Raw genomic sequence first — 20334 nt, 5'->3', positions numbered from 1 at the left:
AAGCAGCACTTAAGAGGAAAGTCATAAAGTCACTGAATTGGCTTGAAAACCACCTAAAGCTTCAAGCTGTAAGTTAGCAGATCACGCTGAAGTGATCAGCGGTGGGTTTTTTTGCTTGATAAATGGAGCTTTTAATGGGTCAGAAAATATAATCTGTATGCAATTTCTTGTTTTTGAACTTCAAAGGGTCCTCACAGAGGCCAGAGGAAAGATCTAATCAACAAAAAAGTGGAAACGACTGTGAGGGTGGACACTGGGTACAGGCCTTATCTTTCCAAGGCAGAAGCTCAGTTTATATTTGACCTTTAATTAAAAAATTAATGTATTTACTTACTACGTACTTTTATTTAAAAAGCATACATCAACACATAGAGATCCTCCACTTTCCTGGCCTCTAAATAGCTTTAAAGCAAGTTTTCCTGGCATGACGCAGTTTGTGCTGTTTCAGTCTCAGTCCTTCCATCAGTGCTGTTTGTTTCCACCAATGAAATTTTTATCTTTTTTATTTTGATTTTTTACCAGAAAGAGCTGATTTTGAGTTTCAAGTTAGCTAGAGTCAAGATTTCAGGCAGCTATCTCAAAATTTCAACTTCCTCGGAAATTTTAGTCTGTAAGTCAAAATTTAGATAATAACCTGAATTTTTGACTCATAGATGGCAAATTTATTTTTCCAGTGGCAGAAACAGCCTCTCGTATTTTCCAGGAGCAGACTATCAAGAAGCTGTTTCAGCAAAAATAGGACAAAAACAACATTGCTGTTTATTATTTAGCCAGCTAGCCAAATTAGCTATAAGCTAGCAAAAGAAGAAGAAGAAAAAAAGCTAACTTTAACAGATAAAAGAGCCTCATATAGTCCTCGTATGGTGGTGGAGACCAAAATGGAGTTAAAAGAGAAACAAACATACTGCTTACACGAAGTGGTCGACCGCTCTTTCTTCAGTATGACTCAAAATATACGACTGAGCTCATACACTTAGCAGGAAACTATTTACAGAAGTCAAGCTGCTTTCTGCATACAATTTTATAGGACCACAAGTCTTTTTGCAGCTGCAACCACAGCTATCGCCACCTGGTGGCCTTTAGATAGAATGAAGGTTTGAAACACTTCCGGCATGTTTTATACTTATTCTCTCAGGTCTCCAGTACAGCTACTGAACAACCAGAATTAAAATCTGTGAACAAGGTTATACTCAGCATGAATGCAGATTATGTTAAACTGACGTTTGTTGCTTGCTGTTACATTGTTCAGGAGATCATTTAATCTTCTTGTTGCTTATTTGTGTCATCCAGCTAGTGAAACAGTGCCAGGCCATGCTGGAGGCTGGCAAAGCCTACTGTCAGACCAGCAAGAGCTTCGTGAATGGCCTCCGGGAGCTCGGACACCAATGCTCCGGGGACAAGATGATGGCGGTGAGCAGAGCACACTGGGTTCTCAAATAAAGATGGCGGTTATGAATCAATGAATGAAAACATTAAAATGCATTATTGACTTGATAAGTTTCAGAGTCTAATCTAAGATTTGTGCTCTGCAGGACTGCTTGGAGAAATTCTCCAAAAAGCTGAATGTCATTTTTGAGGCACAGGGGGTGAGTTTGTTATTCACGGCCTCTGACTTCTCCTTTTCAGTGCTGATGCTTATCAGCTGCAGTATGTGGTCAAGTACGGCTGTAGCACGCCGCTGAACATATTACATTTGACATTTAATATGTTTGTCTTTGTCTCCTTTTAGGAAGTGATTGAAACCACGCAGAAGTCAGTGAGGGCGAAGCTGCAAAGCTTTGTGAAAGAGTGAGTGAGCCGCTACGGTGGCCCCACCTGTGTGTTCGATCTAAGGCTTTAATTTCTGAGTTTCTTTCCCACCAGCACCAGCATACACTTCATACATACGTACATTTTCCTTAGATACAGTCATTCCCCTTCATGTGTGCCTGTCATAATCGTTCTGCTTCTCCTCATAGTTTGTCTTGTGGTCTGCTCCCATTAGTGGAAATAACTTGGTAGATTAGATAAGAGAGGTATTTGCGATAGCGTCACGTGGTAAACAGTATTGCACAAAAGCTATGGTAAAAAAGTAAGAAAGAAAGAACAATAAATTTGCCGGTGATTAAAAAATGTTTTATATCATGTGCATGTGACTTGGCAACATCCAATAACTTGCTTTCTGCTTTTGCATAAAAACTGATCTGGTAATGTGGATACTGCTTACTTTACCTCCCTCTATGAGGCAGCTTTCTTTCCATTTCTGTGAGAAGTCTTCATGAATAGTTCTCCAGACTTCTTGAAGGACATGATGTTTCCGCCTTTAGATGATCCCACACTGCTTCAGTAGTGTTAAGGTCGGGGCTCTGGGGAGGCTAATCCATGACCGATAGTGCTCCACAGTGTGTGTTTTTTCTATCCAGGTGTCCATTTATTGCATTGGCAAAGTGTCTGGGATTATTGTCATGCTGAAAAATAAAGCTGTTGTCAAGCAGATGCTTTCCAGATGTTGTTGCATGGTGGATAAAAATCTGATGGGATATTCTGTGTGCTTAATTGCATCAATTTTGATGCAACACAACAGAATGCAGTGCCAAACCATGACAGTCTCCACTGTGTTTTACAAATAGCGTTAGATAGAATCGATTAAACAAATGATTTGTTTTGTGACAAGCTGCTAACAACAAAGTGTCTAAAGATACCATTTAAAGTTGTTTCTTTGCCAATTTGTCTGAACACTGGTTACAGTATTACCACTGTAATACAAAATTACTAGAACATTTGCAGGAAATATGTACAGAGAAAAGTGATGGCTCAAGATTTTTTGCACAGTACTTTTTTCCCCCTTCTTACCTTCGTCTCCTGTTCTGCAGAGATGTTCGTCGTTTTAAGGACAGACGAAAAGAGTTTGAAAAGAGCAGCGAAGCCCTGGAGGGGTCGCTGTCAAGGAACGCTCAGGCTCCACGCGGGAAGCAGCACGAGGTGGACGAGGCGAGTAACGCCCTGCTCAACGCGCGCAAGGCCTTCAGGTCTGAGGCTTTGGACTACGTGCTGGAGGTGAGGAAAGATGAGTGCAGAGAGGCTCACACAGGCTTCACTTTAACTCAGATTGCTAGGTTGGAACAACAGCCTGCAGCAGCAGCACAGTGGTCATACTTTTGCTTTGGATGATAACAGGCCTGCCTCGGGGCTTCCGTCCAGTCTTGTGGTTGTGGCTTCTGGCTGGGCAGAATCTGTTTTGGTCATGAAAATATGGAAGTCTCTCTAACCATTGCTTCCTGCTTTTTCTTTTTTTCAGATTAATGTCATTGAGGCCAAGAAGAAGACAGATATTCTGCTGGCGGTGAGTTGGTTTTTTTACCTGTATGTGTCCATTTTTAAATGCATACTCTATCTTCAGACGTTTCTCACTGGCTTTGTGTTGCTTCCTGTCAGATGTTGTCGCTGATGGATGCCCAAGCCCAGTTCTTCCTGCAGGGTCACCAGTCTCTGTCAGAACTGGACGAGTATCGACAAAAGCTGAATGAAGAGGTAACTATTTCTGTTTTGTTACATCTCTGTTTCGGTTAAAATGACATTTTGTGACTGAAACCGTCTGTGCATGAGTCATAAATAAGTAGCAGTAGGACAGGAAGAAGATATCCTCAATGTGAGAAAAATGCGTTCATACTTGTGAATGTGTAGAATAGAAACCTTACTTGTAATCCTGCTGTGTGTGTGTGTTTCTTTCTAAGAAGTTCAAGGGAATAACAACAAATGATGAGTTAAAAACACAACAAAACTAGAAGCTGGTAACTAAACAAAAGAGTAACCAAAGAAGGGTTAAAGGAGCCAAACAAAACCGCCTCCTCTGCACTGAGCTCTTGGAGCACTCCTCTCTCTGGCTAAACTAGAGTCAGCTGCCAAGAGCAAGCAACACACACACACACAGAGGCCCTGCCAGGGCACCAAAGAGCCACCCTTAATATAGGTAACAAAGTCTGCCCCCATAGACTGTATGTAAAAGATGGAAACAGCCACTCCTGATGCACTCGTTGATCTTTTTAGACCAGAAGTGACCATGTTTGGTCTTGTAAAATTACACAATTTTAAGGATATAACTTCAGTATTGTATTAAATCTTAACCTACTCTACAGTTGTTGAAGGAGGAAATAAGCTTTATAGACAAAAAGTGCTTTTGGCCTAGGCTGTCAACGTGTTAATTTCATCTCTGAAAAATGTTTTCCTTAAACAAAAAAGTGGACACAGCCACATTGGCAGTTTCTCAGTTTGAGTCTTTATCCTGAGCCAAAGACTAATTGCTGTAAACTTATTGCACAGAGTGTTTTTCTTGCATTAGAATGAGTTTTTTCTAGGGACGCTCACAGTAAGCATGATCGGACCACATGTATAGACAAAGTGTTGCTGCTTGAGTTGATTAGTTAGTGGTGATAAACTGCTGCATTGTACATTGTCTGCATGCTAAAAAGAGAGAAGCCAACCAAAAGCTGGTGAACAACGTAGACCTGAAACACCCAGAAAAGCCTCGCAGATGATTTATGAGGCAGGAAATGGATTACAAATGTTTGTTCTGGCTTAGGGATACACAAGATGTTGCTAAAACATTTTGAATGAAACAATTGTGTTTGTGGACCACGGGCGTCATGGTATGATGCTTTTGGCCAAAATGCTGTTTGGGTTAACTCTGTCCAACTAGGAACTGGCATCTTTTTGGGGAGGGGCAGTGGAGTCACAAGGTGACATCACACTTTCATCGTGACAGGAAAAAGTGAGCAACAACAGGAAATATTTCACATGTCTGTGTGTGTGTGCGCGTGCGCCCCTTCCTGCTCCTTTGCAGAGGAAACTGTAAAATCTTTTCTGCACCGTCAACCTTGAGCAGAGGCAGCATTGCTGCTAAGTGTTTTTGATCAAATAAAAAGAGTTTCAAGCAGGAAGTAAATTGTGAACACGTTCACTGACCGGATCAAACCACAGAAAAGCGCTTCCTGTTTGAACAGGAAATGATGAGAACGAGCAAGAGCAGAGGAGAGAGTGAAATAGGGAGAGGGTGATGCTCTAAGCAGGCTCTGTGCAGGAGAGACCACCCATGTTGTTTTTTGGTTTGGCGCAGGATACACGGCAGAAGTTCAGCACTTCCTAGTTCCTGTTTGCACAAGAGTGCGCAGGAGTGATAACCCACCGCGAAGCTGCCGATCTCTCCGAGTTTCTGAAAGAACTAAATGTGTCGGAGATGAAAATGAAAGGAGAAAACTCTCCTTCGTAACGTTAAATGGAAAGACTATGCAGGTTTTACAGTTTTAAACGGTCCTCACAAACTGTTTTGGGCTTTATTTTTTAAAATTTGCGATGTTCTTATGAAATAAAGGAAAAGATAAAGTGATCGGTGAGAGATGCTGAAAAATAGTTGGTGTGGGGGTTTTTGTACTAGTTTAGCGACCTGAATAAAAGTGGTGCTAATCTGAAGGCTCGTAAAAACGTTGATGTTCTGAATAATCTCAGTTTGACTGGTAAATAGGCTGGTGCTTTTAAAGCATCTCGCTGCTCGCTTTCTACGCATAAACAGTTTCTAACATTCAGTTATAAAGTGTTTGGTTCACTATCTTGCTCAAGGGTATTTCAGCACAGTGACAGGAGGGGATGGTGATCGAACCACTGTCCTTTCAGTGTGTGTTTAACCTGGTAGAGCTGGACAGCGAGCTGAAAGTGTAAAAATATGAATCCAGGTTTAATAACCGCTGTGTCGTGTTGTGTTTTGACAGCACAAACAGTTTGTCCTCGACTGTGCCAGAGAAAAGAGGGACATGGAGCAAAGACACGCAGCAATCAAGAAAAAGGTAACGCAGTTACAAACGTTCACAACCGAAAGGGGGATCATGGGTAATGTAGGCACTAGGTTTTAACAAGACGGAGACAGTGGAATAACGAAGATGGCATTTCTGGTGCTGTCACGTTCGTTTTTACACGATGTAGCTGTGTTTTCATCTGTGATTTTAATCTCTTGTTAGGTGGTTGCTAGACAACACGATGACTTGACAGTATATGATGCATAATGAAAGTTGCAACAATAAAAATGAGATGTTAGTGTTGTGAAGTTAAAATGACGTAATGATTTAATAGAGATGCATAAATCCAACAAGTTAGTCATTTTAGACAGTTGGTAGGTGGTTGCTAGGCAACATAATAACATGTAATATAGATAAAAAGATAAAAACCTCAAGGGGACTAAGAGGTACCTGTATGCTAGGTTTGGTTGCTAAGCTCCTGATTGTGCAGACAGATGTGTATTTCAGTAAAATACGCTCTGCTCATTGGAGCCCACCAGGGACTTTGGCATCTTGTGGAAAGGATTCAGTGCTGATGGGCTTTTTCTGGCCCCGACAAACTGATGTACTGTGAGACTAAAGCATTTTGGTGCGAATATAACAAATCTAACATGAGCAAAGATGCAACTTACTGGGTCAGGTGAGGCCTGGATGTCAGCCTAAAAGTAGCCCACATTTGAATGGCATCGATTACAGCATGGTTGCTTTATTTGCATCATTCTTGGATGAAATGCAGCACCGCTGTTGATAACTTTTGGCCCAGATATTGCAAACAGGGGGGGCAACCCAAAGAATAATCATTCCACATGGTACGCCAGATCTGGACCGCACCAGTTACTTCTGTATTACATCACTTTTTGTAAACACAATTAAAGCTGTGGGGAGAAAAAAAAAAGGCCTTGAAGCAGATGACACAATGTGATTTTAATTTCTTAAATATTTCAAGGACATGTCTTATGATGACTCCATTATGGACTTTAATGGTGACGCAGCTAATGGGATCGTGATGGAGGGCTATCTGTACAAGAGGGCCAGCAACGCCTTCAAGACCTGGAGCAGGTACAACTTTGCTGTGTGCTTTTGCTCTCATGAACCTCACTGTGATAAATCCGATGTCCACCGTGCGTTTGCTTGCCCGGCAGTGAATGAAAACAGCTAAAATGCTAAACTCTTTCTCCACCTCAGGCGCTGGTTTTCAATTCAGAAGAATCAGCTGGTGTATCAGAAGAAATTCAAGGTAAATTTCGCTTAGGGTCACGAGCACATTCGAAAGACGAATTTGCACGTATGCAACCTGACCATCACGGTTTGTCCATCTTTTAGGACCAGCCTACAGTCGTGGTGGAGGACTTGCGTCTTTGCACAGTCAAACCCAGCATTGAAAATGAGAGGCGTTTTTGCTTTGAAGTGGTTTCCCCATCAAAGTGAGTTCACTTCATGCACACCTGCGTGTGTCTGTTCCAGTAATGGTGGTGAAGTCGCATTAGCGTCACATGTGTGTGAAAGCGTCCTGCAGACTGCCGAGGTGTTAGTTTCTTGCTTCTCGAGTGTTAAATGGTCACTGTTGTGTGACTTTGTGTGCGTAGGTGCTGTTTGTTGCAGGCAGACTCAGAAAGGCAGCAGCAAGCATGGATCAGCGCCGTCCAAAACAGCATCGCCTCAGCCTTTCAGGAGCGCCGAGAGGACACGCTCAGCCCAGTGAGAACACATACACCACACACACACACACACACACATTATCTTCAACGTGCACTTTCCAGTGGGAGTTAAATGCTCGCCATTCCCATGTGTCTCTGTTATCAGAGACAGCGCTGCAGCTCGGTGTCTACAAGCAGCCTGGGAGGAGGAGGAGGTGGAGGAGGCGTGGATCAGGACAACGAGGGCTGCAAAGCACTGGAGGAGGTTCAGGCAATCCCGGGGAACAGGCAGTGCTGCGACTGCGGAGAGCCGGGTCCTGACTGGGCCTCCATCAACCTGGGCATCACACTTTGTATTGTCTGCTCAGGAATACACAGGTACACACACACACACACACACACACACACACACACACACACACACACACACACACACATTTGGCTTCCACTGTGCGCTTTAATGGTTTCCTTCCCTGGCAGGAGCCTTGGAGTCCATTTCTCCAAAGTGCGCTCCCTCACCCTCGACTCCTGGGAGCCCGAGCTTATTAAGGTAATTTAAAATTTTAAAGCTGCAGCGGCTCCACCTCCCTGTGGCCTATTGTGAAAAAGTTCCAGAGAAAATTATGATTGCGCAATGGATTATGCAACCGTTTTCTTTATATAAGCCAAAACAAAATAAAAAAAAATTAGAAAGAAATTAGTACTTAATCTGGTTTATTTGTTCTTGTTTCCCTGCTGCCTTTAGTTGATGTGTGAGTTGGGGAACACAGTTATCAACAGGATCTATGAAGCTCGGATTGATGAGATCACCATCAAGAAGCCCAATCCCTCCAGTCCCAGGTACGCATAATCAATCCAGTCCAACGTGCATTCAGCTGATTTTTCCTCGTGCAGATGTGTGACAGGAAGTCTCCTTAGGTATTAAAAAATAATATTTAATATCCTCTGTAGTCCTGAAGGAGCGCTGTGTAGTCCGACAGTTATTCTTGTTTGCTATCTTGCTTTGGGACTCAAGACTTCATGACGTGTGCAAGAGAAAATGCATCAGAAACATAGACTGTATATAAAAGATGGCACAAAAAACAGGTTTACAAACATCTCCTTTAATGGTTTCATTTTAGCATCATTGCCTGTTGCTATCTTGTTTATTTGGAGCAGATTTGGAAGAGTGCTAGAGTGCTAAGTTATCCGCTACTGCTAACTAGCTTAATGCAGTGCATCGATTTCCACCTTTCTTATGACAAGAGGTCGGTTCATCTCAGAAGCATGCACAGACACAGATTTATGTAAATTAGCGCTGGCATGAAAATAAAATATTAACATTTCATTCAAAAACTAGAGAACATTCCTCTTGGACAGACTTTTGACAGATTATTGATTTAAAAAAGGTCTTAAAGGCACAAATACCACAAACATAGTTGAGACGTCCAGTTCAGTGGCTCAGATTAGCTGAAGCAGAATCGGTGGTACGCACCTGTACCCATAGGTACAATTCAAATAGTTAATTTAGTGTAAACAGGAGAATTGTGAAATAATCACCCTGTACAGTTGGCATCAACTTCGAAATGCACTTTAAACTGTTTTAAGTAACACATTTATCTCTGCTGTAAAACTCAGATTTTTGTAGAGATCCATTTACTTTTTTTAGTCAATTGCGGTCAAGCATGTTTTTTGGTAGTTTGGCTTCAGTTTCAAGCCTCTGAGTTTCTGCTTGATTGGACGGGGATGCCACCGAGTGTTAAAAGTGTGAGCGTATAGCAGGACATGTCTAAGGTTTCTGTCAAAATCAAGTTATTTCTGCCTTTTCGTGCTTCAGTTTTGAGCGCAGTGGAGTGGTTTACACATTAGCTTATCAAACAAATGTCCCAGATTAGGATTCAGGCCGAGACACGAATGTGCCCGAATCAAACATGTGGACCTCCCTGCTGTGGCGAACACTTGTGACAAGGGAGCAGCTGAAAGTAGCTACTTTGTGTTTCTTAACTCTGGAGCTGCAGTAGAAAATTACTGGTGTTCCTCCTCTAAGTTTGCAGCTAGGCGATGATTATATTGCCAAAACAAGACTGACGATTGGGTAAATATTAGCAGTAGAGGAAGTAGACCATAGATGTCAGGAGCTAATGATAGTTGGTTGATAATAAAGGCAAAACAAATCAGCTGCAACTGAATTAAATCAATTCTTTCATTAATCGTGTTGGTATTTTATTTTATGCGTTTGCCTGTTTGCAATGCAGACGACTCCTCCAGATGGGAGAATATTGCATGCATCTATTGCAATCCCCTCTCTGTTCAAGCGTCATTCTTTAAGTGGTTCATGGAACATCGGTGTTGATGCAGCTGGAAAGAAAAACAAACAGGAACGCGCTCTTCATCTCCTTCTGCTGCCACATTAACATTACTAACAGTTCTGCTTGCGCACGCTGTATTTTTACATTGACTGATCACTAACTCGCTACAGGTCTGAGTGGGAGTGGACTGACGCCACTGCTTCACCGAGCATGTTTATTTATATGCTGAATATAAAAAGGTGCTCTCCATGGAGATCTTTGTAGTTTATGGTTAACTTTATCAGCAGCCTACGACCCATCTCAGACCTTTTTTCTTCTTCTTTTGCTTCCTCTCGTCTGCGTTTTGTCACGACAGACAGGAACTGCAGCATGTACATGAAACAGATGGTTAACTCTCTAACTAAAGTGTTTTCCGGAAACTTGTAGTGAGGCTGCAAGCTTCAGATACGGTCAAAGGGAAGTACAGCCTCTTTTAACTCTAAAGGTTTGGGTATCAGGACGTAATAAGAGTGATCCAGGCTTTACTAAGTTATAAAATGAAACCCATGAAATATTTCACCGTGTTAAACTAATTACACCCCATGATTCAGCAGCTCGTAGATTCAGTAATAACTTAAAGTTATCGTTTCCTGTGTGGCTTTATCAGTCTCTCACATCACTATAGAGGAATTTTGACCAACTCTTCTTCACAGCGTTGCTTTAGTTCTTTGAGGTTTGTGGGCATTTATTTATTCACAGCTCTCTAAAGGTCCTACCTCAGCTTTTGAGTCAGGTTGAGGTCTGGACTCTGACAGGGCCTTTGCAACATCTTTAATCTTTTTTTTTCTTCATTCTGTTGCAGATTTTGTGCTGTGCTTGAGATCATTGTCATGTTGCATGAACCAGTTTAGTTTTAGCTATCAGAGAGATGCCATTTAACTCTAGAATACTTCAAAAACTTGCATACTTTGGTGTGTAGATGTGTTCATAGTTGACTCAGTGACCGCGAGGTTCCCATGACCTGTGGCTGCAAAATAAGCCCAAATCGTCACCCCTCCTCCACCGTGCTTCACGGTTGGTATGAGGTGTTAGTGCCAGCATGCTGCCCAGTTGCTCTGGATTGTGAAAGTCTGATCTGAGCCTACACTTACACTTGTGTGTCGTCTTGCTCACCGTAAAACGATGGCGTTCGAATTATTTGTATATGGCCTTATAAGCTTTCTCAGACTGATGGCAACAGTTGCTTCTGTAAGATTATTGCTCATGTGTCTTGTCCTGTAATTCTAACAATGCTAGTTTTGTGCATAGTTACATTATACCAATCAGTGGTCAACTTTGAGTCTGTAAAGGCCTAAAAACTAACTTTGCTTCAGAAAGTAGTCACACAAACATCCCCAATTTTAAATAAATGCATTACTTAACTCAGTGCCTGAGAAACTTAAATTAAAAAACTTAAATTCCTGTCTCACACCTTCAAGTAGAGAAGTGAAACTGAGCTTAAGAAAAGCCAGAAACACACTGATGGACACGGCCCTGCACGTGGCCTTCTTTTGTTTTAACTCTACCTCGATGTAAGAGAAGCGTATCCTCCATCGCTCGCGCTTATTCTTTCTCATTTTCTGATACTTTCTGATCCTCAGAGGAGACAAGGAGTCGTGGATTCGATCAAAGTATGTTGAAAAGAAGTTTATCCATAAGCTGCCTGAGACTGGCAGGAACCCCCCGCTGAGGCGATCCAGCGGCAGGAGAAACCGAGCGGCCACACAGATCGCGCAGAGACCGCCGCTTAAGCCCAAACCGAACAGAGCCACTCTGCCTCGGGTCACAGGTAACGCAGCGAGTCGCCCCTGTTGTCAAACAGGAAGGCGTACTTCGATAACGCTAAGGGCCTGGTCAGCTGTATCGGTAATCACGACTGTTGTTCTCTCTTTAGGGTTAAGCCCCAGTGACCTTGTCCAGAAGAACAATTCAGGCTTCCACAGAGGTGAGATAAGACCTCAACAAAACACAGATCCACCAAAAAAGAGCTTGTACAGCTTTTGAGAAGAATCACATAACGTTACATCTGTTAAATCTTTCAGATAATGAAGAGGAAGAGGAGGAGGAGGATCTCAGCCACCTCCACCCCGGGGCGCTGCTGTACCGCTCGGCAGCCCTGCAGAACTTCCCCGTCATGGCCGACGCGTTGGCCCACGGAGCCGATGTCAACTGGGTCAACGTGAACGATGAGTCGAGCACGCCGCTGATACAGGCTGTCTCAGTGGTGAGAAGGACGCTCAGTCGATCATTAGAGTTTGAATCTTTACGAGTTCTGTGACCTCTAGATCTCATGGAAATGGATGGAGGTGATAACGAAATCTCTCTGTTGTCCCATTTGTGGACACCAGTCTTGGTTGAGCAGCCTTTGCTTGAGTACAGCTAAACACTTGTAGAGAACAAAAGCGGGATGGTACGGCTTACCTTTGAAACAGGTCCCGAAATAGTCGCTGTCATGTAGTAGTCAATGGGTTTCTACTTTCTCTGGTCAAAATACGCTTCCCACTAAAAATAAAGTATCTCTTAACTGCCATAAGTGCATTTGCATCAACGATTAGGATACTGTGGCGTTTTTATCCTTAAGCAGCCTTTTACTCACACTGTGTGACACACGGTGCAATTGGTTCAGAGGGTGTTTGAGCTCACGCGTTCTCCTGTTTCGGTCAGAACGCCCTGGCAGCCTGCGAGTTCCTGCTGCAAAACGGCGCCAACGTTAACCAGGCGGACAGCAATGGCAGGGGACCGCTGCACCACGCCACCATCCTGGGCCACACGGGGTAAGACAAACACAGATACTGTGACACGGCCCTGTTTCAGTGAAAAAAAAATAGCTTCATACCAAGATAACAGAATCTGAAAATAGACACTGGTTATTGGACTAAGAAAACACAGTGATGCAGGATGCTTTCATGGGTAAAAAATGTGAGGACTGGTAGAAAGACATAAACCTGACTTTAAACCTGCAGTCCCTCCAGTTGCCAGCAGGGGGCAACTCCACCAGTTGCAGTCTGAGTAGAAGTCTATGTGAAAATGTCTCGACCGCTCATGATTCCAGTAAAGAGTTTCCTAATGGGTTTATGGGCTCAGTTGGTGGTTTCAAGTCTTATTTAACACAACATGATGTTCCTTCTGTAAATGTTGGTCCCATTTGGAGTATAAAAGGTGGTAGAGCGGGGTAGATTTAAGGCGGGTGGCTGACAAGTCTTCACCATAAGAGTGCGTTTTGTCGTTTTTCCTCAATGTCTGGTGTTGAAGACGTGCCTTCAGATCCAGTTTTCCTGTGAGGGTGTGTTTACCAAAGTATGGTGAGATTACCAACCCAGAGGGGGGGCCTGAGGCGGTAAGATGACTCTGAACCACTGGGAAATCATAACATAACATTTATAATAATAAACAAGAGGACAGCAGGGAATAATCAGTGGGGGGTATGGTTTACATGTAAATGTTAAACAGAGACAAAAAGTCTAACACCGTGGGCCTGGAAGACAGCAATGGGGAGGTAAGATCATAAACTAAGACTAACTAGAAATTGAGAAAAGTTTAGCCCTGGATGTTTACCTCCAACTCCACCCTGCCAGCAGTTTTTTTTTTTTTTTTGTGTGTCCGTAGTTTTTTGAAGTTGTCGAGTATCAGTGACTTTCTGTAGTCTCTTATTGTCCTTTGTGGGTGAAGTTTAAGGGCCTCGTCATGGTTCTCCATTCGCAGACACTTGGCAGCTACAGACTACCATCCACCTGCAGACAGCGTCTGTTGCTGGATGGAGCTAACGCCCAAATAATGCGGTACAATCAGTCTGCGGGCCGCTGTTGCATGTGCTGTTGTTGACCTGTCGGCCATCCGCGAAGAGGAGCGAAGTTTTACAATAAGCTGAAGTGAAACCGATCGAAACAATCAAAAGTGCCCACTGCGGCCACCGCCTGCGCCTTTACTCTGGATTTTTTAGCTTTCATCTTAATTCGCACTTCTCGTGTTCCCAGTGAACTCCACTGTTGCATCCTTCCCTTTTCTAGTCAGCTTCTCCACCAAACAGCATTTGACCTACTCACAGTAAAGCTGCGTGCCGTTGGGTTTTTGGAGGAGTAAACAGTTTGCGTAGGTTGAATGCTTCTCTCTGTAGGCAGACACCTACTCAAAAAGAGCGACCATAAATTAAGAGTAAGGGTCAAAAGCACCAGGATGTAAACAACTGTCTACAACAAGGGGACGTTAACAGACGTCAAATATTACCAAAAAAACAAGGTCAAGGATTCAGAATGTCCAAACTTGATGATATATTTAAACTAATAACAAGGCTGGTGTGACTCATTATGCCAACAATACCTGCCGGTGGTGAGTAAAGTGGAAAATGAGTCACAATGAAACATAAACGTTTATTCTTAAGAGCGACGAGTTAGTTGGACATAATTGATGAAATAGTCTCAAAACTGTAGCTTTCCCCCCCTTTTTTTGCAGCATTTTCGGTAACACTTTATAATACATAATACAGTATAATTCATTGTTTCCTTACCTTTAAGTATCTTTTTATTTGTTTCTAATAATACATTGAAATTCAAGAAATAACATGATTCAGATACATTCGTGACAACACTTCTTCTCAACTGTTCAGAACTCATAGTTCCAAGAATTGAACCCACGTGAATCTAATACAGAAATAAACCCATGAACTAATAGTCCCCGTTGTGCTTTCCATCAAAAGCATGAACGACTTAGAAAGCATTAGAAAGCTATTGTGTGATCCCTGAGGTTCAGGCTTCAGACTGCTCCAAACATCATGAGTGGACATCCCCAATGCGGTCATCTCTCAGAGGGGCAGCCAATCAGAAAGAAAGCCAGCATAAAGGGAGGCTACAAGAGGAAACTGATTGTTTGACAATTATCTAGAGTTTGATAATTCTGTTTGTTTTTATTGTTTTAACTTTTTTTTTTTTATTGGTTCTCTTGGAAACACATACATGCAGATTTGCCCATTTCCTGAGAAGAGTACTGTGACGCTGTGGTTTTTACTGTGACATGAGTTTAATGTTGATTGGATATGAAAGTGGATCTGTAGAGATAGAAAACGAGAAGAGAAACTACACTAAACTCCAGAAGCTTTGGTTGGGAAAGTCAGTTTAAACTCCAGTCCCTTCACTTGAGTTCCTTAAATGCTCGGGTCCTTGGAAATGCTTGGATATAGTATAATTTCCAGGCTATAGTCTCTCATGTGCTCTCTCTTCTCCGTTTCTCAGGTTGGTTTGTCTGTTTTTGAAGCGAGGGGCTGACTACAACGCCCGAGACAAGAACCAGAAAGACCCGATAACTATCGCCGTGGATAACGCCAATGCAGACATCGTCACTTTGTAAGTGTTTGACTCGAAAGAAAACACGTGAGCCACGTTAGCAGCTGCGTGTTCGCTTAATCGATCTTCTGTCTTTCAGGTTGCGGATTGCCAAAATGAACAAGGAGATGCGGGAGATGGATGGAGCGTTCGGCCAACCAGGTCATTCAGAGGGGCAGGGATCAGGGGGTGGAGTGGGCGGGACTGGAGGTGGGCTGGCCAATACTAGAAAGAGTCTCCAGGCTATAAAGAACCATATAAGTGGATGGGCTATGGGGATTCAAAATGACAAACTTGGCTAAAACATATATATTTTTAAAATCAAGCATGCCTTACCGTGCATGAGTTTATAGATGAAAAAGAAAAAAACAAGCTTCAACTTAGATTTTTTTTAAGAATCCTGTGAGAGAAGATAGGCTGGAACAGAGGGTACGACGGGTGGTTCTCATGAGGTGGTCACACGCACTTTGAATTGTAAATGCACATCATGCTGCACTTTGAAACCCACAAAGCATCCGAACACTATGTCAACACAGACCTACATGTGGGCGTCTTCAATACTAAACCGTTCTTTAAGCGAGCTTAAAGAAGCTGTGTATAGAGTAGACCTGGGTCAGGCCAATTTTCAGTGTGTTTAGGATATTTTCTGTCTGTACAGTGTGCTGATTTGTGTATTTGTGACTGTGTTTCTTATTCCAGTTTATGTAAGCTAAATTCAGGGTTGGGTTTTGGTTCTCAAGGACAATTTTCTCCCGCTGTTCTGTGAACGGTGACTCAGTTTAAGCTTCGACACTGTTGGATTTGACCTCTTTTGTGCTTAACTGAGCGCTCTGCCGCAGCCCCTCGAGCTTGAGGTTAACAGTGGGTTTCGTTCGCGTTTTTTGTGCCATTTGGCTCTTTTTCAAGCTGCAAAGACCATTCCTTCGTGGTTGTCTTCTGGGTCCGTTTAAGGGCTTCTTGATAACTTTATACTTTAGTCTCCTGTGTCCGGTTTTTAGTCATGCGGGGATTGGGGAGAGAAGGAAAAAGGACAAGAAAAACAAGTTGTGTTTGTCTGCTTGAAAGAACTGCTGGTCAGTATTTGACGTGCTGTGCTTTGTCTGTTGTTGTTGTCTGTGTTGTATGCACTCGTGTGCCTTTGCCTTCTGCCCTCTGAGACGTCCGGCTGGTCTCAACTGCTTGTGCAGTGTGCGCCACCTACAGCAAACTAAGAGGTAAAGTGCATGTGCATGCCATTACGTGTGTTTATGTGTTCAGTTGCATGTGTCTTGCTTTAGGGCTACAGCTCTAAACGTGTCCAGGAAATAGTTGGTGTGCAATTAACGGTGTAGCTTTTGATGAAACGATGGCTGCGGCACATTAAAGTACGGGTGCTTTCAGAAAGCAAGGGCGGCATTAATGTGGGTTCTTTAAGCTTTTCAATATTCCCAAAAGCTTTTGAGGCTCACGTCTTCTCTGGTCTTTTTCAGGTGATGAAACCTACCAGGACATTTTCAGAGACTTTTCCCACATGGCCTCGAACAACCCGGAGAAGCTCAAACGCCGCAGTGCTGACCCGAAGTCTTAACCAGCTGCCTCTCCACCTCCTCATTCCACAGTGCAGCACCACATACTTTCAGGCACATATAGAAAAGATTCATCTTTCAGGCATGCAGATGCACTCGCTCTCTCTCTCTCGCTGGCTACCTGCCACGTGTTCGGTCACAGCTCAGCTGGTGTTGACTTCAGAGGGAACGAACGGAACAGTGAATTCTTTGTGCGAGCACGTCAGAGCAGAACAATCGTGTCCAAGTGGAAACACTGCAACAGCTTTATGAGACCAGCGTGAGGTGTCTGTAGCAGAGGGTAGCACCATTACTCTGCCAAAAGTTTTCTTATTAAAACCAGTAAATCTGTTTTTTTTATTTCTTTTTTTCCTTCTTTTTGTAAGCGAAACGAGGCTGTTGTTTTAGGTTTTGCGATTTCTACTGACTCATTACATGAAACAAAACAAAAAATTTTTTGTAGGAAATTGTTGTTGAAAGTTGCATTTTATTTCTACCGTCTTGCGATGAACTGGAGTATTTGCAGATTTTTAAATTTGGGACTTTGTGTTCATGTTTTGTCTAAATTATGTGAGGTACATTCAATTTGTATTCAGATCAAATAAAAGAAAAATTCAAACTCGTGTTTCAGTGTATTTCAGTTTTCACTTTTTGAACTGAAGCAGTAATAAGTTCTTATTTTAAAGAACTCGTCATCCTATTAGAGGTGCTTTGCACAACTTTCCAAAACTCATTAATTATCCTTACTAATTTTGTCTTGGGTCTCACGTTCTCTGAAACGAGCCATATTATCTCCACCTTTGTTTCATCCAGCTTTCTTCTGATTGGCAAACAGAAGAGCATGTAGCTCCACTGGTGGTGCTCACAGATGGAGCCGCTGTGCTTAAGAGCATCAGTATTGGGTATGTCTGCTTTCTGTGACATTGTATTAAACCAGGGGTTCTTAACCTTGTTGGAGGTACCGAACCCCACCAGTCTCATATGTGCAGTCACTGAACCCCTCTTTAGTGAAAAATAATTTTTTTTTTTTTTCTTCAAATTCAAGACACTCATGTTTTTTACTGGTGCACAAAATGAGCTGTGCATGTCACGGCGGAGGCTCTGCCGAACCCCTAGGGTTGGATCGAACCCAGGTTAAGAACCACTGTATTAAACCAAGAGTAGAAAAAAAAAACATGCCTGCAACAGAGTGTATAGAGCAGTCTTAAGTGTGTACAGACAGTAACCAGCTACTTAAGTAGGTATACCTGATCAACTGCTTATTAGCAAATATCTAGTCAGCCAATCACATGGCAGCATCTCAGTGCATTTAAGGATGTAAAACAGGGTAAAGGTGACCTGCTGAAGTTCAAACTGAGCATCAGAATGAAGAGGATTGAAGTGACTGAATGTGTTATGGTTGTTGGTCAGAGCATTTCAGAAATTGCTGAGCTGCTGGGATTTCCCCACACGACCATCTGTAGGGTTTACAGAGAATGGTCTGGAAAAAATGATGAAATATCCAGTGAGCAGCAGTTCTCTGGTGGAAAACGTCTTGTTGATATTTGAGGTCAGAAGAGAATGGCCAGACTGGTTTAAGCTGATAGAAATGCAACAGTAGCTCAAATAAACGCGTTAAAACCAAAGTATGCAGAAAACCATTTCCAAAACTGAAGCAGAGGCAGCAGAAGACCACATCAAATATCACTCGCGTCAAGTAAGAACAGGAAGCTGACTCACAGACTCACTAAAACTGGACAATAAAAGATCGGAAACGGTTGTCAATCTGAACAGATTGTTCAGATGGCAGGGTCAGAATGTGGTGTAAGCAGCATGAAAGCATGGATCTATCCACAAAAAAATGGTCAAGCCGGTGGTGTAATAATGTGGGGGATATTTTCTTGGGCCCCTTTGTACAAGCAGAGCATCATTTACTCAAATATCCTCCACACTCACCTGATCTCAATCCAGTACAGGGCCTTTGGGATGTGATGGGACAGAAGAATAAATGAGAGAAAAATGGAGTCAAACCCAGCACTAGCAGCGAGTACGCAGCCATCTTTAATATAAGCACACAACGTAGTGACAGTATATGAGAGAAAATAAAGAAAAGCATAAGAGGTTCCCTTTAACCTCCTAGGACCTGGCGTCCACATATGTGGACATCACATTTTGGGTTATTTAGACCAAAATACTAAATGTTGCTCTACAAGGGCCTGATATCCACTTACAAGGACATTATACTGCTACTGTTCTATCGAAATTTTAAACAAATATCCTCATAGGCGGCTCTCATTTTTCTTAGAAACAAAAATTAGGTTAAAAAAAAAATCTGGTAATTCTTTGTTTTTACATTCATCAGGTCCCAATCAGCCCAAATATCAAAGTGAAATTAAAAATGCATGCTGTGGAAGAGTTCAGGTCTTAGGAGGTTAAAGAAGATGAATACGGTTTGTATCTCTGTCAAAAGCCCAGCAGAGGGCAGCATCATCCTGCAGCCGTTTTAGATGAAAACAATCTCTGTGAAGATCTGTCTGATAAGGAAAAGACTGAAATAAACCGAAAGAAAATACATGTTTGCTTTAAAAAATAATAATAAAGAAGACAATCACTGACAGTTTGCAGGTAACTGACAAGGTAAATTTACTCCAGAGTCACAGACTGTTGAGGAAGAACACTAAGAAGAAGCTGTTCAGCACAGACCACCTGCTTTTTGCATTGCAACACCTTTAAAGTAAGTAAGTGTGCTAATGATCAGCAGGTCACAGTGATCCAGTCATGCTCTTCTTTCAAACATGGCAACCATCCAGCTGCTCTCCAAACCAAACACGTCTGGTTTACAAAGCCTGCTCTAGTTTACGGTCAGCAAAAGTACAAAGTCCTCGAGGAAAAAAAGGCGACTGTGTCATCAGGAAAACGCAACTGAGAAAACACAGTCTTGTGTTCATGCTGTGCAACAAAACGCAGCGGTGGGAAGAGGAATTCCTGAGGTTCAGAGTCGCCACGAGCAGCTCATTTAGCCGAGCTCATAATAAGTCAGTGTTAACAGGACAGGACGTGCTGCGGTTTTTATATCCAAACATCTGCTTCAACAGATTACAACCATAAATCAGGCATTTGCAGGCAGCAGTAAATCACCATCAGCGTAGACCTGAAAAACAGCCACTGCAGTCGTTAAATTTGTTCTCCTAATTTTGGAGCGTGTATGTGTGTTTAACACGCCTTTAAATTTGAAGCATCATAACCAGTCAGCATCTAAAGTACAAATTCTTTTACCCAGACCAGCTGACACTGTGCTTTACCTCATCTTTGAGCCAGCAGAGGCTCACATATGATTGTGAGATATTGTATGTCTGAAGAACTTTAAAAATGTAACCCTTTAAAGCTTAAACCACAAAGTAATCGTTAGAAAATTCTTATATTTTTTTGAAAATCGAGAGCTTATTGAACCTTACGAAACGCTTTATTTAAATACAAAATTTGTACTATAGTTGCTACATTTGGCATTTTATGCATCTTATAGGTTAAAAATCGACTGTGCAATTTAATTAAGCTTTTAATGTTGATGATGACAACGATATAGAAGTGTTACAAACTCATACATCAGCTCATGTGTGATACACTTGGCACGACAGGGTTAAGGATATAAAAAGTCCAAAAAACACATGTATTGTAGCGTTTTACATTAGTTTCATATCCTATTCAACGAGCTGAAATTTATTTTGTTTAATTTCTTGTTTATTTTAGGG

General features: G+C 42.3%; 1 protein-coding gene across 1 annotated transcript in view; it reads left to right on the top strand.

Annotated features, from left to right (window-relative positions):
- Positions 1-17599, top strand: part of acap1 (ArfGAP with coiled-coil, ankyrin repeat and PH domains 1) — a 22387-nt gene extending 4788 nt beyond the window's left edge. The window contains exons 3-23 of the mRNA XM_005751539.2: positions 1291-1410; positions 1533-1586; positions 1730-1788; positions 2853-3036; positions 3278-3322; positions 3415-3510; positions 5742-5816; positions 6751-6863; positions 6990-7041; positions 7128-7228; positions 7391-7502; positions 7608-7819; positions 7922-7991; positions 8187-8281; positions 11349-11536; positions 11642-11692; positions 11790-11971; positions 12412-12521; positions 14973-15083; positions 15163-15224; positions 16532-17599. Of these exons, the coding sequence (XP_005751596.1) occupies positions 1291-1410; positions 1533-1586; positions 1730-1788; positions 2853-3036; positions 3278-3322; positions 3415-3510; positions 5742-5816; positions 6751-6863; positions 6990-7041; positions 7128-7228; positions 7391-7502; positions 7608-7819; positions 7922-7991; positions 8187-8281; positions 11349-11536; positions 11642-11692; positions 11790-11971; positions 12412-12521; positions 14973-15083; positions 15163-15224; positions 16532-16629 (2190 nt within the window). The 3' untranslated portion in view covers positions 16630-17599. The remainder of the gene's footprint in view (positions 1-1290; positions 1411-1532; positions 1587-1729; positions 1789-2852; positions 3037-3277; positions 3323-3414; positions 3511-5741; positions 5817-6750; positions 6864-6989; positions 7042-7127; positions 7229-7390; positions 7503-7607; positions 7820-7921; positions 7992-8186; positions 8282-11348; positions 11537-11641; positions 11693-11789; positions 11972-12411; positions 12522-14972; positions 15084-15162; positions 15225-16531) is intronic.
- Positions 17600-20334: the final 2735 nt, after the last annotated feature.

The sequence above is a fragment of the Pundamilia nyererei genome, unplaced genomic scaffold (genome assembly GCF_000239375.1).
Source record: "Pundamilia nyererei isolate P.nyererei 1_Seehausen unplaced genomic scaffold, PunNye1.0 scaffold00315, whole genome shotgun sequence".
NCBI classification, from domain to species: domain Eukaryota; kingdom Metazoa; phylum Chordata; class Actinopteri; order Cichliformes; family Cichlidae; genus Pundamilia; species Pundamilia nyererei.
Note: the sequence above shows the minus strand (reverse complement) of the source record. Positions and strands in the feature narration are given on the sequence as shown.